The sequence below is a fragment of the Myotis yumanensis genome, unplaced genomic scaffold (assembly GCF_028538775.1).
Source record: "Myotis yumanensis isolate MYYU_CA2020_CCGP unplaced genomic scaffold, mMyoYum1.0.hap1 SCAF_14, whole genome shotgun sequence".
Lineage (NCBI taxonomy): Eukaryota > Metazoa > Chordata > Mammalia > Chiroptera > Vespertilionidae > Myotis > Myotis yumanensis.
In genome coordinates, this window is record NW_027223765.1 from 16120580 (window position 1) to 16146824 (window position 26245).

At 43.4% G+C, this 26245-nt stretch overlaps 1 protein-coding gene across 3 annotated transcripts in view; it reads left to right on the forward strand.

Moving 5' to 3' along the window:
• NEK10 (NIMA related kinase 10) overlaps window positions 1-26245 on the forward strand; it is a 144662-nt gene that overhangs the window by 12123 nt on the left and 106294 nt on the right. For all 3 annotated transcript variants that reach the window (XM_070433299.1, XM_070433300.1, XM_070433301.1), the window contains exons 2-6: window positions 3832-3945; window positions 4222-4282; window positions 12061-12191; window positions 13839-13937; window positions 23398-23482. In XM_070433299.1, coding sequence (XP_070289400.1) covers window positions 3869-3945; window positions 4222-4282; window positions 12061-12191; window positions 13839-13937; window positions 23398-23482 — 453 coding nt within the window. In that variant the 5' untranslated portion in view covers window positions 3832-3868. The remainder of the gene's footprint in view (window positions 1-3831; window positions 3946-4221; window positions 4283-12060; window positions 12192-13838; window positions 13938-23397; window positions 23483-26245) is intronic.

The window sequence follows — 26245 nt, forward strand, 5'->3', positions numbered from 1 at the left end:
GGAATTAGAAAGCCATGGGACTGCCAGAGATCCCTTAGGGAGAAGCAGGTAGATAGAGAAGAGAAGAGGGCCAGAGACCAAGCTGACTGCTAGGCCACAAGGTCATGCTAGCATCTGGAGAGGTCAAGCAAAGGAGCAGGGACATGTGACCCATTAGCTGAGAGCTACTGCAGGAGGCTCGGGCTCAGCCTGGAGCCACAGTAAAGATTCTTGTTCCCTCATCACCCACAGCTCCTCCGCTGGAGTCGGTGATCCCAGTGGACGATGTGGGCATTCCGCCCAAGCCTCTTCCATCCCTTATGCCTGTTTGTTTGTCCTGGGTATTGGCTTCAATGTTCCTTTTTTGGCGGACTCCCCCCAAGCTATCAGAGGATCCTGAGCCCCCAGACAGGAGTGCCTGGGAGAGATGACCTCTCTTGGTGGCCCCTAAGCAGTGACTGAAGACGACAGGAGCAGGAAAGCCTGGCTCCCTTCCCTCGGCCTTAGACAGAGCCTGTACCCTGCAGAGTTCTCCTGGGAATCAGGCTGAAGCTACCCTCTGGAGAGCTCTTGCCTTAGCGAGCATCCTTGCTGGACCTGTCTTGGTAACACTTTCTCACTAAGCTGTCTCCTCTGGGCAACTTGACTGAAGCTCTCAACTGCTCTCCCCGCCACCACGCCTGCCCCCTTGTCCCCGGCCCTATTCTGAGATTATAACCACTGGTATAGTGTCATCATTAAAATAATAATAATAATAATAATAATAATAATAATAAAATTAGAGGACATATTTTAAAGCTTTCCCAAATTCTCAAAGTTATTATTTTTTGGAACAGTTTATATATTAACAGCCATCAAGTGGAAAGGATTTTGTTGTTGTTGTTTTTCTTTTATCATAAAGTCAATTGTCTGTTTCTACCGATTCTGATGGATTTATTTACTGTTCAATTAAGTGAGACATTTCCAGGGAGTTATTTATTTTCACTCTTCCAGCTCAAAGAGTAAATGCGAATCTTAAACTGATAAAACGATTAGCTGATTATTTCCTGTTCACATACCGGTCAAGACATTACAGAGATTAAGCAGGGGAGTAAGGTAGGTGTTTAGCAGGATTTGCCTGCCGTGGATGTGATCTCTGGCAGAAGAAGCCTGCGAGCTTTTCCACCCATTTTCATGTGCTAATCTCTGTAGCTTTCATTCCCTACTTGTAAGACAGTCTGCAGCTGTGGTCTGAGCAGGAATGGGAAGCCAAAGGGCCAGTGTGTCTATGTGGAATTTTCCCTCTGTTGTTGAGGGAAAAGTAAAATTAGATTTTATTTATCTTGACTGGATTTCCATTTATTTTAGAACTTCTGGGGGTATTTTAATATCTGTCTATAAAAAGCACTTGGATCTTTTAAGGAATAATTTTAAAAAATATTTTTATTGATTTCAGAGAGGAAGGGAGAGAGATAGAAACATCAGTGATGAGAGAGAATCACTGACCGGCTGCCTCCTACATGTCCCCCACTGGGGATCAAGCCTGCAACCCGGCATGTGCCCTGACTGGGAATCGAATCATGACCTCCTGGTTCATAGGTCGACACTCAACCACTGAGCCACACCGGCCGGCTTAAAGAATAATTTACATATCATACATTCTTCCTCTCATCCACCCCCCTCCCTCTTGCCTTTCTTTCCTTCTTTCCTCTCCTCTCCTCTCCTCTCCTCTCCTCTCCTCTCCTCTCCTCTCCTCTCCTCTCCTTTCCTTTCCTTTCCTTTCCTTTCCTTTCCTTTCCTTTCCTTTCCCTTCTTTTCTTTTCCTTTCCTTTCCTTTCCTTTCCTTTCCTTTCCTTTCCTTTCCTTTCCTTTCCTTTCCTTTCCTTTCCTTTCCTTTCCTTTCCCTTCCTTTCCTTTCCCTTCCTTTCCTTTTCCTTCTTTTCTTTTCTCCCTCCCTTCCACTCTCCCTTCATTCCCTCTTTCCTTCCTCCCTGCCTTCCTTTCTTTTTTCCTTTCTGAGTAAAGCCAATGCTAATTCACATCTGTAGCTGAATATCATACAAAACATATTTTAAACTTCCCAAGTGGGTTTTTCTTTGCTTGTGGTAGAATCACAAAATTGTGATAGCCTCTTTTACCTTTAACAGTTTTCTGTCTGAGATTAGACATAGTAAACACATATTTGTTAAATGGGTGAGTCCATAGTGTTATGTCCTAGGCACAATCCTTAAATACCAGCGATGTGTTTTTCTTGGTGTGCATCTGTGATGAGAGGCTTGGCCTCCAGCTGTTAGTTTCAGCTCAACTCTTTGTCACAAATATGACAACTATATTGGGAAAATAATTTTTAATTCCTTAAACTGTCTGTACATTTCACAAAATTAAATGTTACTAGATTCTGTTGGATTCTGTTGCCATGGAACACCCATTGGCAATTCTTTTTGCCTCTAAATACTTCTGAAACACTTGGATGCTGATCATTGATTTCATAATACATTGAGGCATGCAGTTATAAGACAGTAATACGTGCTTTTTCATGCCCGAGAAACACACCGTGAAGTGAAGCTATGGCATTGAGGCACAGTGGAAACATTTGCATCCAGTCAAATTAACCTAATAGTATACTTAATTTTGCATTTGCTATAGAGTTGAAAGTCTGGGTATCTTCAACTTCCTTTTTGTTTCTATTCTGGAAACTAAAACAATTGAACGAGAAGTTTGTTAAGGGTAAAAAAGCAAACAAATAAATTGTTCTGCCCCTTTGTGAACTCGTATTTTGAGTGGGGGTGGGAAATAGTACTAAAGTTGATCTGGGAAAGTTGACAATGACCACAAAGCTTAATTCAGAAGACTGAAATGCCTATTGGGTTGTATTTCGAGGTGCACTCTCCCACTTGTTAAACGAACAAAATTCAACTGAGTAAATTTTAAAACTTTTTATTGGCTTTATTCAGCAGTTTATAAATTGGGCAGCAGCATCCAATCTAGCAGATAGAAAGGAGCTTTGAGTTGCTGTACAAACAGAAAGACTTTTAGAGGCAGAACGGAGCAGGAATGAGGAAGTTGTACTCGGCAGAAAGCAGGCCGGCTGCTGCAAGGTTGCTTTACCGAAAGGGGATGGTAGGAGTTTGTCAGGTAGATTACCTAACTAATGCTGGTTTGAGTTTCCACTTCTGGACGAGCTGAAGCTGTAATTAAGTCTTGGTTCAGTAATGTGGGGCTTAGCATAAGTGACTCCATTTTGGGTCTGTTGAATTGTTTTTAACAAGATGGTTGAGTGAATTCAGGGCCTGTCCAACTGTCGCAGAAGAGCTTATGACTGGAATTGATCCATGTGGGGATTCAAACACTTAGGAATTCTGGAAATCCAATGACATGTTGCGCGTTGCTCTGGACACTGTAATGCTTATTTGCAAGTGGATGAGGCTTTCTCTGGGACTCTTATGGACATGACCTGTAATGAGGGAGGAACCCCTAACTAGCAGCTATGGTCAAGGATACTTGTCAAGAAAGACAAGTAAGAAGGCATAATAGCATCAGTGGGGATGTAGGTATTTGCTTATAAATATACATATTTTAGAAACCCCAAATGAGGACACTTTTCCTGACATGCAGAACAATACTTATTTGTAGTAATGGGTCAGAATGTTTGAAATCAAGGATGACTTAGAAAATATAGGCTCTGGAGTACTATAAACCATTCTCTAAATCTACCCAGAGGCCTTCGGATGAGAGTAGTAAATGGTATTCATATGGACATATTTTTTTGCATATTTAAGTAAACGTTATAAATGACTTTTTGGCTGTATTAACTGAGAATATTTTGGAGCATCCGACCCAACTAAAGTTTTTCCCTCCGGTTTGCTTTGAAAGGAATGCAATGTTAATTCTGGGGCGTTGACGTTCTACAATGCCTGATCAAGACAGAAAGGTGAAGACCACAGAAAAATCAACCGATAAAAAACAGCAAGGAATCACCACCACCAGGTAACCCCATACTGAGTCTTTGCTAATTATGAACTCAGGCAGTGGCCAGCAATCAGATTTAATAGGTTTCTGAGAAATAGCGTGGACCCTTGACCACTGCTACTCTGGGTTGCGGTGTTTACTGTAATGTTTGACCATTTGCAAAGTTCTAAAGAAGTGTTTAGTGTGCGTATGTCCATAAAAACAGGCCTCCAGGTGGCAGTGCCATCAGTGGGTGACATGCCTAGTTCACCTGGAGTCTTCTGCTGGCTGACATTGTGGTATTCTTTCTCCTAGGGACTATTCAGATCTCAAAAGACTTCGGTGCCTTTTGAACGTCCAATCAAGCAAACAACAGGTAGGGTTTTCAAAGAAGGTGTGGACATCAATAAAAAGGGAATCACGTGTTTCCAAAGGGATCCATTCAACATCTTTATGAATGATATGCCTACTTCTCTTTTTTCTTTTGCATATTTTGTCTTTCTTTATTCAGTTGTTTCTCTCAAACCTGCCAAGACTTGGGGCATTCATAGTCTTTTCATTCTTCTCCTCTCAGGCTTTGGACCTGCTCTAGTCTATCCTTTTGCCATGTGTCCTCATTACCAAAGCTCTCAGGTTTGGAAACAGCATGTCTTCTATTGAATGCCCGATGTTCAAGTCTTCAGAGCTTTGGGGCAAGTGATTTTTTCAAAACACTCTTCACCACATTTCCCTTCTTCTCCTCTTCACCCCCCTCATGCTGCCCACCTGCTACAGCAACGCTCTTGAGGATTGCTGCAAATTGTCTCTTACTGAAAAGAGGGGAAAGGAGTGAGTTGGGGCTATTTTTATAATAGTATTTTTATATTTTTATTAGACAGAAAAAATATTTTATCTGGACCATGTCTTTTTTGTTTTGCCTCTGTAAGACTTTGGAGAGGCATGAGATTAAAGGCCATCCCTGGAGTTTTGGAAACCAACCCAGCAATGCTAATAATAATAATAAAAGACACTTATGTAGCACTGTTAACTAGTAAGTGGCTGGGATGGGACTTGACCGTGGTGGCATGGCTCCAAAGCCTGCTGTGCTATTCTCGTTTCACTTGTGTAAGAGCTCGTGTGGTGGTAACTCAACATCGATGGTCTTTGCTATATCAACCAAACTTCGCAGAGAACTGCAGCATTTCTCTCTATTTATTTATAGCAGAGAATGACTTTCTAATGATTTGAGGGCAACTAAAGGCCAAATAATGATAGTTCATTTTAGGGAACACTTACTATGTGCCTGATGCTTTTCCTGCCCTACCCTGCGTAACAACCAAAGCTCCCCCTTTTACAGGTAAGGAGCCAGAAGCACAGAGAGGTTAGATGGCTTTCCCAAGATCACACAGACAGCTAATGGTAGAAGACAGATCTGAACTCAAACACGCCATCTCTGCACTGTGTGCCTCTAACCACTGAGATACCTTTTAAATGACTTGGGAAATTCAATCATGTGCAGTTAAAAAAGTAGTGGAGTAAGCTCTGATTTGGAGTAAACGTGGCCTTAAAACATATTTTCTCCTGTCACTTCCTTCTTCTCTGTTACTAATGCCACACCCTCACTCCCCTCGCAGTAATTCCTTCCTTTTCACCCGCTGATGTCAGCAGTCACTCTTACCCTTTGTCTGTCTGAACACTGCTTAGTCTCCTTCTGGCTTACTGCTCACAACCTTCATGAATCATTGCCCCAAATCCAGCCCATTCTCCCTTAGTAAGGTGAGCAGGATGACTCAGCATGCAATTTTGGTTGTAGTTCCCATTCTCTCTCACTGCAAGTTGTTACCATATCGTCAGACTTCTGCCTTTTCTTTCTATTCCCTTCTCCTGAATTTCTTACCTATTTCCAAGACTCAAATCTAGTGATGCCACCTCCACAAAAAGCTTTCCCTTTCCCTTCCATTCTAGAAGTGAGCCTCTCTCTTCTCAAACCACCATCTTTCACTCTCGTAGCATTATTTTCTCCATTGTTTTGGAAACTCTTGCCTACGTGTCTGATTTCCTGGCAAGAGGATAGATTTCCCAATGCCAACAGCTTTGACTTAAGCCTCTGCTTCACTGTATCCTCTATTCCGTGAATTCTTGGTCAGTTTTTGCCAAATTGAACTGTGTCTTAAGAATTGGGTTACCACATGGGTATGTATAACAACTCTCTAGCCAGGGTAAAAGAATCACCAGTGGTGGTTTTGGCAGTAGTTTTCCACCTTTGAAGCTCATGCTGCACTAGATCTATTGTGTCCCCTTTCAATACCTGGCTGTTAATGAAAGTGAATTGAATAGTTTCCCTCTGCCCTTAAAACCAGTTTTAGAATTTGCAATCTGTTGTTTGACAAGTTCATATGGCTTATCTTTCTGTGAAATATTTCACATGTATAAAAATGTGTATTTGTAATGTTTTAATTACTCAGAAAGCAGGTGGTTCTATGAAAAATAACTGCTCAACTATGTGAAGGTCCCGAGGTTCACGAAATTCATTCCTAATTCTGTGTACAAAACTTTCATTCATTTTAAATTCTAAAATAATAAATCTTATTCTGAACACCCTATTCTCCTTTCTATAAAATAGTGTAGAGGCATTTATAGGAGAAGAAAGAAATTGGAGGGAATAAATCAAGAATTTATTTATAGCTTACTTGTTCCAGAAAGAGAGTAAGAAGGCTTATAAAGATACATCAAGTATGACAGATTATCGTTAATTAAACCAGGGCCATGAAGAAAGAAAAACAAGGGTTATAGCAAAGTAGAGTCATAGGCAGAAATGCCCATCAAAATGTGTAAGCGGGGCACACATTGGTTCTGAGACTTATAGTAGCAGTCAGTTTGAAATCAGAAACTTGGGATTAAGGCCCACTCACCTGAATTTAGGTTCCAGCAAGTCCTGGCCTGTTATTTGTAAATGGGCCAAGATGGCCAGTCAACCGGTTGAAGAGGAAATATACTTTGTGGGTTTGGGCAGAGAATTGCAAGAACTGAGTGTCCTTCATCTGAATCTAATGAGTCCCGCCACTTCCCTCGTTGCTTCCTGTGTTCCAGTGTCTGCCTTCGCTGTTGGTCCTGTTTGCTCTTCAGCACATTAGCGTCTGCTGCTCCATGGGACAGACCCACAGTGCGACAGAAATGGGGGCAGGCACACACCGAGGCAGATGTAGACCTGCCTTTATCATAAGCAGGGTTAGAATGATCGTCACCCAGTGACGCCAAATAATTCCAGAAAATAATTGCTCCAGGGTTGTTGCAACAAAGGAAAATTACAAAATTGGTTGGAGATTTCACCAGAGGTTTTCACAAATCTTTTTTAAAAAAAATATTTCCTATTGATTTCAGAGAGGCAGGGAGAAGGAGAGAGAGATAGAAACATCAATGATAAGAGGAAATCATTGATCATCTGCCTTCTGCATGCCCCACACTAGGGATCAAGCCTGTAACCTGGGCATGTGCCCTGACTGGGAATTGAACCGTGACCTCCTGGTTGATAAGTCGACACTCAACCACTGAGCTACTTAGGCCAGGTCATTTTTCGCAAATCTTGAAATAATCTGCCTAGAGCTGGAATTTCAGCCCTCTTTCCACCCCACCATTCCCCTACCCCACCCCCACCACATACACACACACATTTAAAGCCATAGGGAGCTGAGAAATTGGTTTGCAATAAAAAATAGGATAAAGAAATTAATTAATGACAGGTCCATTAAATGCCTCTGAAATAAAAGGTTTTGATAGATGCTGTGGAAAGAAAAAGTATAAGGTACAGTTCTAGTCGTCTACAGACCAAGTGTAGGAAAGACAGCTCCGGTACATGACAAGGCAGGACCAGAATCCTGGGTGAAGGTACAGACGTGGGTACAGATTTTAAGGAGGATGGTTCTTGAAAAATGGGCTGGTTTTTCATCAGCAGAATGGATGGGAAAGACATTCGAGGTGAAGCGAATAAAGTAATGAGATATCTGAAGGAGAGAAAAGAAGCATTGCAGAAGCCAAATGGTGACTGGACATTTCTCCTGGGAGCAGTGATAAATGAAGCTAGAAGAAGTCGCGCAGTATCTGATGGCCCATCTACAAATGCTGTGCTGGATCCATAAGCGACAGGGAATATTGACCTTTCCAAGTAGAAGTTGCATGATCAAAATTTTAGGAAGGCCCTTTGCTTTATTCTCTGCTCTCTTTCCTTCCCACTCATATTATTCAAGCTGCCCAGGTGGCTTTCAGTTTCTAAAGCACCCACAGTTTTTCTCTGCCCTCCAGCCTGTGTAAAAATCTGCCTAGAATCCTCTGGATTACTCCTGGCATCCTGGTCCATGGCCCACCCTATTCTCTTTACTTTCTCCCACAACAGACTCTTGTTCACTAATTTTTCAGCATGTTCTTATGCTAGTTTAACCCCTTCCCCACCCTCATGGGTCTGCAAACTCCTTGAGGGCAGAGGCCATGGCCATCCTGCTTACTTATTCTGAGTGTCTCACACATCATCTGGCAAACAATGTGTCTGCAACAAACATGAGAATGGATGAACTTGGCTGGAGGTAACATACCAGATAAATCAGATTCGCAAGACACTGGACAAGGTGAGCATTCATTCAGCAGCCTCACCTATGTGCCAGGCTCTGTGAGAGGTGCTGCCCTCAGGGTGGTCAAATTCGAGGAGGAAAGGCCAATGTGTTTGAACACCTATGTGCCAGGCTCTGTGAGAGGTGCTGCCCTCAGGGTGGTCAAATTCGAGGAGGAAAGGCCAATGTGTAAACTAGACATCTCACTAAACCGTGATAAGTGCTCCACGAGAGATCAGCACAGTAATGCCACCAGGGAGGGAGTGAACAGCTCAACCAGGAAGGCTTGGGCAGGTGCGCACCAGGAGGCTGTTGGAGCTGAGCCCTGAAAAGCGATCTGGAGTTATAGTTGCAGCACACGCCCAGGCATGGAATGGTGGTTCCGGGATGGGTGACTAGTTTGATGGAGCCAGAACTTAGGGCATGGTTTTTGGTTTTTTTGTTTGTTCACTTACGTATTTATATTGTATGGCCTTGTGGGTCCTTATTTCATTCTGTGGTGGATTTGTCATCAAATACTGCATAGCAAATCATTCCCAATCTTAGTGGTTGATAGCAACAAAGGTCATTTATTGTCCCTCACCCATCTGTGGGTCATGAATTCAAAGCAGCTGGTCCTGGCTCAGGTTTCTGATGGGGTTGCAGTCAGGTGTCAGCGAGGCTGTGGTCCTGTCAACATCCCTGGGGCTGGAGGACCCACTGCCAACGTGACTCACTGCACGGGCTGCCAAGGCGGTGCTGTTTGCTGGTGGAAGACCTCTCCACAGGGCTGTCTGTCCTCAGAGCATGGAGTGTGGGGAGGCCCTCCAGAATGAGTCGCCTGACATGTTTAAAGAAACAGTCATATTTGCCAATGCTATTTCAGATAAGGGTTTAACCTCCAAAAATTACAGGGAACTCATACAACTTAACAAAAGGAAAATAAACAATCCAATCAAAAAATGGGCAAAGGACCTAAAGACACTTTTCGAAAGGCCGAGGGACATATGAAAACATGCTCAAAGTCACTAATCATCCGAGAGATGTAAATCAAAACAGCAATGATATACCATCTCACCCGTGTCAGAATGGTTATCAACAAATCAACAAATGACAAGTGCTAGCGAGGATGTGGAGAAAAAGGAACCCTCGTGCACTGCTGGTGGGAATGCAGACTGGTGCAGCCACTGTGTAGAACAGTATGGAGTTTCCTCAAAAAGTTAAAAATGGAACTTCCATTTGACTCAGTAATCCCACTTCTAGGACTATATCCCAAGAAACCAGAAACACCAATCAGAAAGGATATATGCACCCCTATGTTCATAGCAGCACAATTTACAATAGCTAAGATCTGGAAACAGCCTAAGTGCCCATCAGCAGATGAGTGGATTAAAAAACTGTGGCACATCTACACAATGGACTACTATGCCGCTTTAAAAAAAGAAGGAACTTTTACCATTTGCAACAGCATGGATGGAACTGGAGAGCATTATGCTAAGCGAAAAAAGCCAGTCAGAGAAAGAGAAATATCACATGATCTCACTCATATGTGGGGTATAATGATCAACATAATTTGATGAACAAAAATAGATCCAGAGACAAATGGCAGGGGAAGTGGGGGCGGGGGGTGGTTAGAGAGCAACCAAAGGATTTGTATGCATGCATATTAGCATAACCAATGGACACAGACACTGGGGCGATGGGGGCTTGCTCTTGGGGGTGGGAATGGCTGGGGGAGTCAATCGGGGAAAAAGGAGACATATGTAAAACTTTAGACAATTAAAAAAAAAAGAAAAAAAGAAACAGTCGTGTCCTTTCAAATGTGAAAAGTGATGATGCTGGACTGGAAGACAGGGATGGAACAGTGTGAAGGAGACCTCTGAAAAGCACATGGACTGACTCAAGAGTGTGTTTCTCCTCACTGGAGATAAATAGATGTTGGAGGATTGAGCACGGTGGAGAGGGAGGGAGATTGTCTAGATCTGAATCTCAGCTCTGCCCTTTGCTAGCTGTGTGACCCTTAGGCAAGTCACTTGGCCCCTCTGTGCCTCAGTTTTCTCATCTGTGAAATGATATTTACCTCAGTGGGGCCAATCCACAGCCACCACAAGACACAACATCCTGTTTTACAGGATGAAAGATTTATATTACTATTTTGAGAGAATTCAACTGTGGCTTGCATATGGCAAAGAAGGATTCTGAGTTTTTTTATTTTTTATTTTTGCTAGCTATTTAACAATATTCTCATTATAATGCATTGTTTTATAAGCTGACTGCCTTATAGGAAGTCAGACATTCTGTTTGGATAAGGAAATGATGTCTTTATGCAGATTTCTATCAAATATTTTGATAGAATAAGATAAGCACAACATATTATAGCTTTATTTGATAAATATGGTATGTAGAATGAAACAACTTACTGAAAATTGGATGCATTATCCTGTTATATTATGATCTACTTACCTAATACATAGTAATTTAGCTAATTATAGAACATCCCTTGTTTGTACTTTGGGAAGAATAGGCTATTTGTTTGCACTATGCTCAGCTTCACTGTGGTACAAAAGCAATTCTCAAGGTTATCCCACTTGTAAGTACATATTAGTAAATGAAACGATTTGAATGCTGATAACTTGAGAATTTATTATGTAAGTAATTACCAGTTCCTGTTGTAAATGGAGCATGCTCAAGTTGTTGTGGTTGATTTAAGCACATTTTACTTTTCATATGGTGAATTACATAATACTAGAGGCCCGATGCACAAAAATTCATGCAAGAGTAGGCCTTCCTTCCCCCCGGCTGCCAGCACAGGCTTCCCTCCAGCACCCGGGAATGGGCTTCCCCTCTTCCAGCCACCAGCAGGCACCCAGGACCCGGCTGGTTCCTTCCCTCTGGCCCTGGCTTTGTTAGGAAGGACGTTACGGAATGACATCTGGAAGATGTCTGGTCTAATTAGCATATTACCCTTTTTTATTATAGATAATTTCATGAGGTTAAGACTAATTAAAAGTGATAGAATCTTCTTTACCTTTATATCCATTGCACCTGGCAAGTAGTGTTGTGTGATTGGTAAATGTTGAAGGATGGATGGATGGATGGATGGATGGATGGATAGAATGAACAAATGATGACTTTCAGTTTGGGGCTCCACTCTATACAAGCGTGTTCTGGCTAGACCCTGAAACTCCCCATCCTGGTTGCACATTTGAATCACCTGAGAAACTTCAAAATATCCTAATGCCCAGGCCTTGTGTGGACTTGTGTCCTAGCACTGTTTGAGGTGGGGGGATCTGGCACTGGACCAAACAGCCAGTTCCTGTTCACTTTCAGACTGAAAATGCATAAATAACTGTAAGATATGACAGGAGGTGTGATGAGTTATGAAGGAAAACGAAGCAGTCTGAGATAGAAAGAGTAAATGTTTAAGTCAGTGGTGTTCAATCTTGGAAAACCCCTCCATTGGGCATGGCTATCATGTTAACTATTGGTTTGAAGAAAGACTCGTTCCCTTCCCCCTCCATTCCCCCTTTTTGTTACTTTCTTTATCCTGGGCTGAATTGTTATCCTCACGTACTCTGTGCTTCTATTTCTGTAGCTTCCAGCCATTACCTTCGATAGTGCCCAAAATAGCATGACGAAGTCTGAGCCCGCCACCAGGGCGGGTGTTCACAGAGCTCGAGGTCAGTGGCACGAGTCCACCGAAGCTGTTGAACTTGAAAATTTTAGGTAAGAAATCCAGGATCTCCCTTGCCTTCAGCATCCTATTCTAATTAGCCCAAAGCTTTCTGTAAGTTTATCAAGGGGGCTGAAATTTAAAACTCATTTCAAAATTTACCACGAGGATTCTTAATAATTTTTGTCAGTGCCTAAACAATTCCCAGAAATAGTGTGTACATTACAGGCTAACTGGCTGCCGGTGAAACTGACTGGGAGCTTCGGGAAACTTGGATGACACGCAATTGGCATTTGCTCCGTGAGGAAGTGGCTCCACGGTATTGACTCTCTGAGGCTGATTCCAAGCTTCGTCTTCAGCGTGGTGTGTCCATACCTCGCCAGCCATGAGGAGAAATTAAATAACCCATGGCCATGAATGATGTGGTGGCTAAAGACGGTGGTTGTCAAAACAACCGAGCTTTTCAGAGGAAGGGCTTGCACCTCACCTTTAACACGGACAGTGTCAGCCCTTGTTTGTCTCTCCTGTTGCCATGCAGAGCTTCTAGAAGCTGCACGTTCCCATGGCCACTCCCCTCCCAGGAGCTGGTTCTGTCAGTTTTACGATGCACGAAGGTCATTTGGCACTAAGTGTCACGTAAATAGTGAGTGACATGAAATGCCAACATGAATATTCTAGAATGATCATTTATTTATTTGGCCTAGATTTTGTTTCCTTGTCATTTTATGACAGTGAATTAAGTAGTTCAAAAAAAGTCACAGGATGTTACAAGTTCATATATCTAAAATATAGTTTTAGTGAGGGATGCTAAATTCTTTAAAAATTGTTACATATTCAGTTTACCAGTGTCCATGTACTAAGACACCATTATAACCCTCGCCTGCCGAGGGTAGGGACACACTGTCCACTGTAATCTGTGAAGGCAGACAGTACAGATGGCCGTGTAAGGGTCCACAAATTGCTTTCGAGGTGGTATGTTTATGTGATCACAGCTTATTAGGCCTAGATCTTAAAGCTGGTCTACTTTAACATTACACAAAAATGTTCTATATCTTCTGTAGCAATGTGACCCTTTTGTACACTTATCGCTTATCCTCTCCCAGTTCTAAAGTATAATGTCTGGGATGTTTTTTACCTCTGATGGCTGTAATACCAGAAAAAAGAAGCCGGAGCTGGACTTTGTTACACACACACACACACACACACACACACACACACTCAGCAACCAAAAACTCTCACTATCTACAAGGAAATATGTGTGACAATGCCTGGGGTTAATAGATATAGTAGCCACCACTTTTCTACCCACTTTTTCACAGTCATTTTCTACAGTGAGTAGAAAAGTGAAAGGAGGAATTCTCTAAGTACTGCTCAGCTGTCTAAATAATGTGCCCCAGTCATTCTTTCCACATACTCTTCTCCTTCCTCTGACCAATTTTAGCTGTTAAGTGTTTGCAGGGTGTAAGTTAGTTAATGTGGTAAAATGAAATATATATATATGTTTGACTGTGATCTTAATGTTAACTTTATAACCGCATTTCTTTTTCTTATTTTAATAACTGATATTTGCCTTTGGCAATATATTAAAACCCAAGAGTCCCTGAACATTTGCATGAATACAGGTGATCATTCTTTGGTAACTTTGCAGCATCCTAAATAATTTTTTGTTATGAAATACTTTTCTGTTTGTTTCATCTCAGTATAAACTACAAGAATGAGAGGAATTTCAGCAAACATCCCCAGCATCAACTATTTCAGGAGATCTTTACAGCCTTGGTGAAAAATAGGCTCATATGCAGGTAAGATTGTCCCAGGAAAGATAGACCTTTACAAAAATGGCATATTTTACATATCTCTTGCATATGGTTTAAAGCCATTTACAAGACTGAATATAACACACATAAAGGATAAAACAGAGCAAAAGCCATTTAGAAGGAGATGACTAAACAGGCCTTGCACATGGTTTCATTGAGATTACTCTGGTTAGCTACCGAAGTTTGCTGAATTTTATGATAAATATGGTAAAATGAGAAAGGCAAGCTACACTGTTTTCCTTAGTTTGAGTTTGGCTACTCAGGCAGAGGTTATGGTCTGGGTCCTTCTGAGGGAGACTTCAGGTAACGCAGGGCAACATCCTCACAGTGCACTTCTGTAGTCTATACAGAGACTGACCACGTGGGCTGCCCAGCCTGGACCTTGGCGAAAGGGTGAATATGTGACATCCACTCGCAGCCCGATGACGACCTGTCATCCCAGGACCAACTCAAATGCTCTTTCCTTTGCTCCCCTTGGTCTTCACACAGGTGCAGTGTGGGACTGTAGAGAAGGAACAGTTGGCCAGTTCTCTAGGTTCTCTCTCTCAAGTCTCAGGGGGTTTTGGTGAGCCACTGCTGCTGCATTGCAGTCAGGATTGAGTTTTTCCCCCTTAAGTTTCTGTTCTGGGCTGCTGGAAGGAGGCTCCCAACACTTGGTCGTGGTAGGACCTGATCTTCTACTCTGCCCAGGAGGCCCAGACCCTCTCCCCGACCCAGCATTGGCTGAAAAGACGTCTATGAAAACTTTACATCTTCCCCACCACTCGAGACTTGATTGAGATAAATGAATTCTGTCCCAGTGAGATGAGAAAAAAACACACTGCTCTTATTCTGGAAAATAGGAGAGATAGTAATAATTTAATGCCTTGATTGAAAGAAAACTCTTGACTTGGTCCAGTGTAATAGCTGACATTAAGTAGAACATCATGCTAATGGGTCCTCCATGATGAATCAGCTACTAAATGCATGCCTAAGTAGTGGCCTAATGCTTGGGTCTGTTGGACAGGATTATTTAGTATTGAATATTTACATACTGGGCAGTGACTGCTAAGTATGTCGAGAATTGGGACAGCATGTCATACTTTTGTACTTGATTTAAGCAGAGGGTGATTAGACTGGCTCAGATGACACAGAAGCCTAGAATCTTGATGATGGTCATGTAATTAGGTCAGTGCTCAATTTTTGACAATATATGCAAAGATCATTGAAAGATTAATGGACATTGCAAAGGACCTGAAGTTGTCCTGTGTTATTTCTTCTTGAGCTTGAACAGAGTAGAATAATGATTAGTAGCAGAATAATTATGCCTGGAATGGTATCAGAAAAATGAAATTCTTTAATTTGTTTTGAAGACAACTATCATGGATTCTTCAAGGGATGTTTAGGAGGCTATCTGTCAGGTTGGTACTTTGAAAAAAGGAGCGGATTTCCTGGGTTAAAGCTGAAGAGACCTCTCGGTGTCCCTACACTGAAGGCACTAGATGCAGATATTGTTATGGAAAATGATTGGGCAAGGGTTGGCTTCCAACAGTTGAAAAAGATCTTAACAATTCTGAAGGCAAGAGATCTCTTGTCAGGACCTTTCCAACTTCTTAGTGATTAATGAGGCATCTTATATTGGATGGTGTTACTGGTTTGCAATATGAGCAGTCCCTGGAAATCTTCAAACCAGGAAAGGATGATTATAGATCTCTTTGCTTTCATAGTATGAGAAGGAATTTGGGAATGTTAACCATCAAGAACATCCTTTTACATCATCCTTTGGCTGCTGACAGATTGGTATGTCCAGTTCTATTCTAAAAGCAGGGTTGGGTAAAAGGTCTAAAGGTCTATTGTTTCTCAGACCATGTAACCTTGCTAAGTTGGGCAGACTACCCTTTTGTCCTTCTCTGTCTAACTTTAGACTTACAGAAGAATTAAATCGCAGGGCTGTAATTCTTTTCTGGTATGGCCTTCTTTGTGAACATCAGACTTAATGTTGACTGGAAGGCTTGGCTTCAATTCAATAAACAAATTGTTGAGCATCTACTATGTGCAAGGAAGAGAGATAGAGCAAATGGTAGAGAAGGAAGAGTAGGTAAAAATACAAAGATGAATAAGATGTGTGGTCCCTTTTTTCTAGGGACTCGGAGTCTACTTTGGTCAGCAAAACAGTTATTTTCTACCACCTATAAGGGAACATATGGTAAATATAAACTGTGTATATGAAGACCACCAAAGGCTGGAGGTTCTGGTTGTAGACATGATTGGCATATTCAGGATGTTATGCCACTCACTTTTATCCTGAGAGTATGTCTGATTGGGAATTTAATCTCATCTGTGGAGTGTGAGCTCTCCCAATTCCTCTCCCTATTTATGCCCAATTGATGTTGTTCCTCTTCCATTCCACTCCCCAACTTCAGTCAACCCCTGTCCCCCACTTCTGGATACCTCACTTCTGGATTATTTTCCTAAGATTGACCCGTGATACTCCCTTGTTCTCAGAAATGACATTGTCAGGCAGCCTCTGAAATGAAACAGGACTTGTTAATCCAGAGTCAGATAAGGTAACACTGTAAACACCTCATGGTAGATCTCAAAGGGTAAGTGAAAGTGTGGCCTCTGAATCTCAGGTTACTGCTGGTTACACATGGTAATGATCCCTATGTGGGCTGAGTATGGGAGCAAATTTTGATCTCCCAACTTTTATTTCTGCCATAACATCATTTGTCTATATAGTAGACTCTGCTGTTGCTAAACAAACCTACCTCTTCTTATCTTATCTGGAGGAAATTGCAAAGAAAGCACAAAGGGTGCTTGCTATCCAAAATAAGGTTCTGAGGTTCTGTAGAGAAGTACAAGTTGTCACAAAATTGACATATTTCCCCATTAACTGACCACTTATAAAATTGGCCTCGACTCAACTATCTCTTCTGTGTATCTGCCCCTCTGAGCCTCCTCTCTGTTGGTTCATTCCTTGCTGATTGTCAGACAAAGCAAATGTACCATAACCTACTTGTGAAATGAGCTTGTGAATCTGGCTAAAGATGTAGAATGTTATGAAGTTACTGAAAGTAACTTTGAATCGAAGAAGAGAGTGTTTACAAGGAAGATGACAAGATAGAACTTCAAATAAACATATTTTAAATAGCAAAGAGTAGGAGATGCCATTAGGAAAAATTGATGAATCTAACATATTTGCAAAAATGAACCTCTTAATGCTGCAAAAGTCAAAAGTGAAGTCAAGGATATTGGATCACCTTATACAATTTTGCTAGAAAGAGCGTGCCAAAAGAGGTCAGCAGAATCTATTCTTGCTTTTTTTTTCTGCTTGTTAGAGTTACAGTTATAATATTTAAATGGGATATTGCCTCTGCTATTTATTGTGAAATTTGGTGCTATTGTAAGGTGGGTTCATTTAACTGGCCTCTTTCTGATACAATTATTCTAGAATTGCCAGGATAGCCCCTCTTTCTAACATATTTCCAAACATGGACCTCTTTTTGCTGTAACTTTTATAGAGGTGAGTATACCCCAGGTTCTTTAATTCCAGTTAAAAGCGACCCAACTGATTCATTTAGCATGATCTTTTCTGTCCAAAAATGCAGTCACTTTTCTGATAAGAACAAGTTGATATCATTATTTTACATCATATTTCCTGAAATACTTTCTACAAATTTGAAATATTTTGGAAATGAGTTTGAAGGGAGTCTAGCTTGGGAAGATTATGTTTACATTCTATACAAGAGCTCAAGAACTGCTGGAACTAGGGGAACACATCTGGCCCAAACATCACAATCTTGTTAGAAACGCTATTAGAAGTGTTCTGGGAACTTCACAGACACCCTCACCGAAAGGACCTATGTAGTTATTTGTTTACTCATCAGACCTTTGTGGCCAGGTCCACTCCTGGGCATATATCTGATGCAGGTGACTCTTCCTTTGAACTTTTCCTGATCCTCAGCATTAGCTATCCGGACCCTGTCACAGGAGGTCAGAGGAGAGGACTAGAAGTTAGGATGCAGCAGCAGTCTCTTCAGTGTCTTGATTGGGGTCTTAAAATATACGAAGTTGATGGGAGAGATGCTTTCTCTGGGATTCTATCTCGTCAGGGAGTAGAGAGGCCACTAGGGGCCTTGGAAGGCTTCCTCCTGGCCTAGGAAAAGAGAAGCCTGGTCACCTTGGTCAAGTCTGCCAGATCGTTCTAACCTCCCTAGAGAGGTCTTTAAATCAGCCCCATAAGTTGGATAAAGATAAAGGTTCATTAAGGTCCCCAGAAGGATCCATTCACACTCTGTCCCACCATGGCAGTCCTCCGTTCAAAGCCTTCAGTGACCTTCCAGAATAAAACGTCCAAAGTCCCTATTCATATTCTTCAAAGCCCTGCAGGTGTGGCTCCTGCTCTCTCTGACTTCCCTTCTGTAACTCAGTCTTGGCTCCTTCTATTCCAACCCCGAGGGCTTCCTTGCCCTTCTTGGCACAAACCACCACACTCCTGCTCATGTACTATACGCTTGACTCTTCTGCTCTTCCCACCCAGACTCTCTCCTCAGTTCACTCAGATGCAAATCTTATTCGAGAACCCTTCTCCGTCTGACTGTCCTAAAATAGCATCCCCAGAACCCCTATAGCCTTGACCTTGGTTGTTCTTCACTGGTTAGCGCCTGATGTACATTTCTCTCTCTCTGTGTGTATTATTGGTCTTCTCCCTTTAGAACAGTGGTTCTCAACCTTCCTAATGCCGCGACCCTTTAATACAGTTCCTCGTGTTGTGGTGACCCCCAACCATAAAATTATTTTCGTTGCTACTTCATAATTGTAATTTTGCTACTGTTAGGAATCGTAATGTAAATATTTGATATGCAGGATGTATTTTCATTGTTAAGAATTGAACATAATTAAAGCATAGTGATTAATCACAAAAACAATATGTAATTATATATGTGTTTTCCGATGGTCTTAGGCGACCCCTGTGAAAGGGTCATTCAACCCCCAAAGGGGTCTTGACCCACAGATTGAGAACCACTGCTTTAGAAGAAGTGCAATGTACACCAGTGCATGCTTTGTCCAGAGCTGTACCCCTGAGGGGGCAACAGTGCCAACTCCTACTAGGTAATGAGTAAATATTTGAAAGCATTCTACCTCTGAAACTTTTGTCAACTAACTGGAAGAAACATCTAGAAGACGGTCCTTTCTGCTCACTATCTCTCTGAGTTTAGGGGCCAGTGTAATTCACTGGATGGACTTCTGATTGGGTGCCTGTGCTGGCCTAGGTTTCGGGGTAGACAGAGATAAAGAACATGGGCCCATTACGAAGAGTGGAACAAGTTAGTAAAGAGTCCTTGAATATTCTTTTATAATCAGTTTCTATTTTGATGTTACTTTTACTTTTTGAACTATCAAAAAAAATAGGGCTCTGTCTTATGAATTTGTCATAACATTTATTTTGAAACAGGCTTGAATTCCTCCACTTTAAAATCTTGAGTCAAAAGTGGCAGTTTTGTTGCTGTGCTTGGTGTGAACGCAAACGGTATGACAACACGAAAAGGGAAATCTACATAACACTCTTCCCACGAAGTTGCTGCTTATTCTGAGTGAGAGTCAGAGGGAAGCATTGCCAAGGGGGGGGTCTAGGTTGGAACCTCTGGCATTTGCACAGCCCCTGGTCAGTTAGCCCCAGACCATCCGATGCTCTCATTTATCTTGGTGCTTGAAGCTTTATAATCATTCAATAATCAATACCACAGCTCCGTGGCTGGTAGTCCCACGGAGCGCTCACATGGCATACTGGTTTCCCCCACTGTGCAAGAAGGTGAAACCCCAGCTACCCTTTCTCTGTTCACAGGCTGGGCCTCTGGTGATGGCAGAAAGTGGCCTCCGAGGCTGCAAGTGCCGTGGCAGCGGGTCCGAGGCCAAGGCCGCGGGCGCCGATCACGCTGCCATGTATTAATAGTCCTGTGAAAGCCGTGGCAGAGGTTCAGTCACAGCGGGGATACATATTTGCCTGCTTGGAATCCGCGGCCGTGTGGCTGCTATATCGGGCCCTAATCCTCAGGGGAAACACTATCTTTGCAGACAGACAGGTTTTCCAGAGTTGCCTCAGAGGATCCCCTGGCCTGTGCCGAGCATTCCTGCTCCCATAGTAAGAGTCCCTTTCTCCCCGGCCATCCCCTGGTGGAGGACCCTGGCCTGGGAGCCGGCCCCGCTGCTCCAGGCCGCAGTGGCTCTCCGGCCGGCCACCATCATGCTCTGCCCCTCTCTGCTGGCCCTGAGCGTGTGTTTCCTAGTCCCCCAACCCTTGGAAACAGAGAGGGATATCGTCTTACAGAGCACGTCACTCCCCTTGGACACCAGAGCTCCATGCGACGTGCCATGCTCTCGTGGGGGGTCAAGGGCGGGGAGCCAAGGCAGGAACAACTGCTCCTTTAGAGGTCAGTGCTCGGAGAGGAAGAGCCAGAGGACTCAGACACCAGGAATTCTATTTACATTCACCGCAGCGGAGGCCAGGACCATGCAGAAATATTAATAGCTTCGGGCTTCTGTCCCAAAAAAGCAAAAAACCCCACACAAAAAAACCCCACAAAAACACACATAAAAAATGGCAATTTGTTTGGAATAGGACTTTCAACTCTGTTCTGGAGAGTTGAAAGTTCTTTTCTGGACTTTCAAGACTTTTCTGGAACTCTTAATTTACTTACATTCTCTTAACAGTTAAAAATAATAAAACCTACGGTGGAATTTTTTTTTTCTTTTCCTTTTTTTTTTTTAAGTAGGGGAGGAAGCAAAAAACTTTCCCTACTTATTTTGATATGAAAAAACCCTGGAAAGGCCATGAACTTTGCTCAGGAAGATTGCATATAGTTAGGAAAAACACCGAGTGTACACATATTTGTTCCATGAATCACCTCTTCACAGGCCCCTGGCTTTTCCTTTAAGTAATGAAAGCAGTCAGCGTTAACCCTCCTCGGGTTGCCGGCAGCGGTTGCACTTGATGGTTCCTTCTGGTAGGGTCTCTGGGACGGAGCGTTTGTGCCACAAGTCAGCCTTTCAGCACCGAAGGGAGAGTAGTCGTGTGCCACCTCCCTATTGATAAGATCAACGTTTCTCTCTGTGACAGGACCTCGAATAACCACATCCTGACAAGTGTCCCCATAGTCCGTGGTCGGCAAACTGTGGCTCGCGAGCCACATGCAGCTCTTTGGCCCCTTGAGTGTGGCTCTTCCTAAGCCTTAGGAGTACCCTAATTAAGTTAATAACAATGTACCTACCTATGTAGTTTAAGTTTAAAAAATTTGGCTCTCAAAAGAAATTTCAATCGTACTGTTGATATTTGGCTCTATTGACTAATGAGTTTGTCGACCACTGCCATAGGTGATTGTGTGTTAGATTCAAAGTGTATTTCAAATTGGCATTATTTTTCCCGCTGTGGGGAGGTCAGATAAACTGTCGTAGTTTCCCAGTGTGGCCTGGGGTAGTTCTGCCTGGCTGGTCGCCCTGCCTGGGATGGGTTGCCTCCGTAGGCAAGGTGTCGCTGTCACGTGCCTGGGCTGGAGAAGGGTCGTAGGGTCGACTGCCGCTGTGGTGGGCAGCTCCAGCCAGAAGCCTCTGTGATGGCAGGAGGAATAGTTCTCGGCCAGCAATGCTCTCGGGACTCCTTGCCCAACTTCTCCCCACCGGGCCAGGCCTCTGCTGGGGGCTGTGTCTATAAAGAGCTGCCAATCACCCCTGGGAATATAAAGCCATGGGAAAGCAGGCTTCCCAGCCTCCTTCCTAGGAGCCAAGTCTAGGTAGATGGAAGGAATGGTGAGTGGCTTGGGGTGGAGTGTGGGTGGCATAGGGTGGAGGACGATGCCTCCAGGGACAGTGACCACAGATGTCCGTCCTGCCTTTGAGGAGGGTGGGGTTTCTGCACTCAGGTTGGGATGTGCAGGTTTGGGGGCAGAGTTGATTTTCAGGATCTTAGAGAAGGCGTCGCTGAGTTCTACACTACGGAGTAACAAATATGGGACAAGCCAGGCGAGGGTTGGCTTGGGGTCACGGCGCAATAAATGCTTCACTTGACAGATCTTTAATAAGGTAACCTTGCCCCATGCACAGCCAGCCCAGCTGGGGAGGTGGGAAGGGGAGGGAGAAATTCTGTGGAGTGTCATCTGGAATCTTCCTATATCTTTCTTAGTTTTTCTCTGCTAAGCAGGGATAGCAGACGCTTTTATTTTAGGTTTCTGACCATTTTTGCACCACGTGCATGTGGGACCAGCTTGGAGGGCAGTGTGAGACAGGTCTCACCTGGCAGGGCCCTCCGTGCACGGGTGACTCAGGCAGTGCACGCGGCAAGTTCCCGGCACCACCAGTGCCCAGCCTCCTTCCTCCTCGGTCAGGGGTCCCCCCTGTGCTGTGTTGGTGGTATGTATCTGCATGTTCCAGCCTCATGTCACCTTAGAGAACATCCTTCTAATTCCCTGGGAGGGTCCAGTGTGAGAAAGTCGCAGAAGGCTGGCATAGAAAACACCGGAGGCTCAGGGCCTCAAACTGCTTGCTGAGAACTCCCAGGGGTGTCATGGGTATTTTACATTTTCAAGGAAAACAGCGATGCTCGACATCCATCAGACACAGTGCAAGCTCCTCAGGGTAGCTGACGATTTCCACATTAAGCTCGTGCTGCTTCCTAGAGGTGATGGCATCGCCTACTGAAGCTGGGTTTTCCATGGTCAGTGTGATAAATAGCAGGTGGAAGAGGACACAGTGGGGTGCTGTCCAGTCTGATTCCAAGGCTCCAGAAGCTGCTTGGTGTCCGAGGGGGTACTCATCCCATTGATAAGTAAATGTGGTTATTTAAGCATAAAATACAGACCAGCCGATGTGGCTCAGTGGTTGAGCGTCAATGCATGAACCAGGAGGTCACAGTTCAATTCCTGGTCACAGCACATGCCCCGGTTGCGGGCTCGATCCCCAGTAGAGGGCATGCAGGAGGCAGCTGATTAATGATTCTCTCTCATAACTGATGTTTCTGTCTGTCTGTCTGTCTCTCTCCCATCCTCTCTCTCTGAAATCAATAAAAACATATTTTAAAAAAGAATAAGATACAAATATCTTCCTTTTAATGTATGTGTATTATTTTTTAGTCATTAGGACATACATTTGTATTAAGGTAAATCTAATTATTGGACCTTCTAGCTATTTGTTCTGGTTGGGGGCTGCCCGGAGTCAGTGACGGCACTGTAAACCACGTAACTGTGGGGGCTTCTATGTCAGAGTGATAATGATGGCTTTTATGTGTTTTGCATTAAAATGGGACAGATGTGTAAGTTCAAAATAACCATTCCCATTGCAGATTACGTTTGAAATAAACTAATGCTATTCCTTTGTATGTTCCTCATTCTCCTTCATAGTCGTGTGTTGTTCATGAACTGGCATGTTCGTCTTTTAGACATGAACAAACATGTTCTCTCTTGTTTTCTTCTTTCAGAGAGTGGGTTAATCGAGCCCCGTCTATTCACTTTCTGAGAGTGTTAATCTGTCTGAGACTACTCATGAGGGATCCATGTTACCAGGTTGGTTGGAAAAAATAAAGATATTTTGTGCTGGTGATGAAGATAAAATAAAACACTGGTGGGTTTTCTTTGAAGCAGACCATGTTAACTTTCTCTTTCTCTCACAACTCAATAGCTTTCAAATTTGGCAAGTATCTCATCTGCTATTTGAAAGATAAGAGAGAAGTGATTTAATGAGGACCAAAAAGAAAATCTATATATTTCTACTATATTTCCTATGGGATTAAGTGGATTACTCGTTGGTCTATGTTTTCATCATTAGCTGGCACTGAAAACCACAGGCAGTTCAGAGAGGTATGCACTTGGCCACACCTTCTAGCATGTTCAAGGCTAAGCAGCTTGCTAGGTCAAAGTCAGCTGTGACCAGTGGGGGCTCTTGGGGAGCTCTAGAGTCATGGTGGCTCCACATTTTTCCTTTAGAAGAACCATTCCCTTCCTCCTCCTGTATTTTAGGCTGGCTTTGTGTTGTTACAGTTTAGCCAACCATAATCATTTGACTATGAGACTTAGGGCATCTCTGATGGCTTTCTGTCCTGGTTGCTCACAGTTTTCTGGGAGTTTCCATTCCCCTCATGACCAACCACACAGAACTGTGTGTTCCACACATTTCTGAGCTGCCATGAGCAATGCAGTGTGGGTCACATATGATAAGGGTAGACCATATGTTCCACTTTGCCCCAGTCAGTCCCAGTGTGTGTTCACTGTTCCTACGTAATTATTAATAGCACCCTCTTTTTCCCTCCAGCATGTCCCAACTGGGGTGAGAGCAGTGCATATATAATGTGAAGGAAAGTGTTCCTGGAGGCAGGTGGGGAGCTAGTGCTTTGGCTTATAGAAATTAGGAAAATATTTGCCTTAGAGATGTCCTGTTTGTTCAGAACACTGATGACAGTTGTGTCATGCTCGGCTGATCTCCTTTCTCAGCCAAGTTCTTGATGGAATGAAACAGGGTTGATTGTACTGCTCTCCGAAGGAAAGAATGCAGTAACCTCTTTGTTTATGGGATTTCATGACCAAAACACATATTAAACTATATCTCTATCTGGTTTCATCTTTCCATAGAAGGGGATGCTCTCCGAATCGCTCCTTCTGGCAGCCTTTTCACAAAGAAGAGCATGTGCTCAGGCAGTTATTCAATATCTAAAGTTGCCAAGAATTGTTGGCCAAAGTCACAAAGCAAGCCTGGGGTTTACGACCGTTTATGCCGCAGAGTCTCAGCGAGCCTTCGCCGCGGCTCGGCATTCCTGTCCCCGCTGGTTGTATCGCAGGATCCACAGCGGCTGTTCCAAACCATCTCCACTTCTCACACCCAAACCGCCTCCTGCCCCTGTCACTCTCATCACCGTAAATCTGTTTTACAGGGAAATCTGAAGACATCCCAGTGGGAGCGCTCCTGTTTCCTCCTCTTTGTTGCTTGAAATATTTGGATTATCACGCAACTTTACTTCTCTCCTTGTTTCAAAGGAAACATCCCCCGTCCTTGCCAAGGCTTACCCTCCCATCTGTTCTCTTTCTTATGGTGTCAGTGGCGCCCCTTCTGTTTGTCTTTATCATCAATACCCTCTTTTTAATCCGTTATCCCTTCCAATCTCCCATCTTACTGTCATCACTACATTTTTTGAAAGGTCAGGACGCGAACCCACTTCCTTTCTATCTGGACGTGGAATTCTGTGTACAAGGTTCTCTCTGGAAGCCATTGAAATAGTCCATAGCAGGGGTCCTCAAACTACGGCCCGCGGGCCACATGCAAATACAAATATTGTATTTGTTCCCGTTTTGTTTTCTTACTTCAAAATAAGATATGTGCAGTGTGCATAGGAATTTGTTCATAGTTTTTTTTTTTAAACTATAGTCCAGCCCTCCAACGGTCTGAGGGACAGTGAACTGGCCCCCTGTTTAAAAAGTTTGAGGACCCCTGGTCCATAGTGTGGCAGGCTTCCATCATCATTCCTTCACCCAGAGGCTGCAAGCTGGTGGCTTGCAGATTGAGTCTTTCCTGTCAGTGTACAGAGGCTTCGTGCTATGCCTAATGGAGATTCCTGCAAGAAAACACTGGATGAAAGAGAAGTCACAATTGCTTAGCGTTTTCCTTAATTAAAGGCAGACATGCGAGGTTTCAGGTATCGTCGGAGCTCCAAGCAGCATAAAGATAAATTCCCAGCTGGATTCATTATAGTGAAACCGAAGCACATTACTTATCAAGGATAAAGGGAAAGTCTTAAAAGCGCCAAACTGCAATTACATTAGCAGCAACAGTGAGAAGACAGTTCAGCGGAGCGGCCTTGTCTCGGCCTCGCCCTCCCCAGCCCTCTGCAGCAGGGCACGCCTGTCCCGCACTCTCTGCCTGCACCAACCCCCAGCTCTTCCTCAGCCCTTTTCATTCTTCTTCTCTGTTACTTACTGTACTTGGTCCTTTTTTAAATCCTGCTTTCCTAAATGTTAACTTTCCCAAAGTCCTTTTCTTTCTTTCTTTTTTTAAAAAAATAATATATTTTTATTGATTTCAGAGAGGAAGGAGGCGGGAGAGAGAGAGAAACAGCAACAAAGAGAGAGAATCTTTGATTGGGTGCCTCCTGCAAGCCCCACACTGGGGATTGAGCCTGCAACCCAGGCATGCGCCCTGACTGGGAATTGAACTGTGACCTCCTGGTTTATAGGTTGACACTCAACCACTGAGCTGTGCTGGAAGGGCCCAAAGTTCTTTTCTTTATCATCTTCTTCCCCATCTTCCTAGCTCTTGGCTTCAACTATCATTTTTTGTTG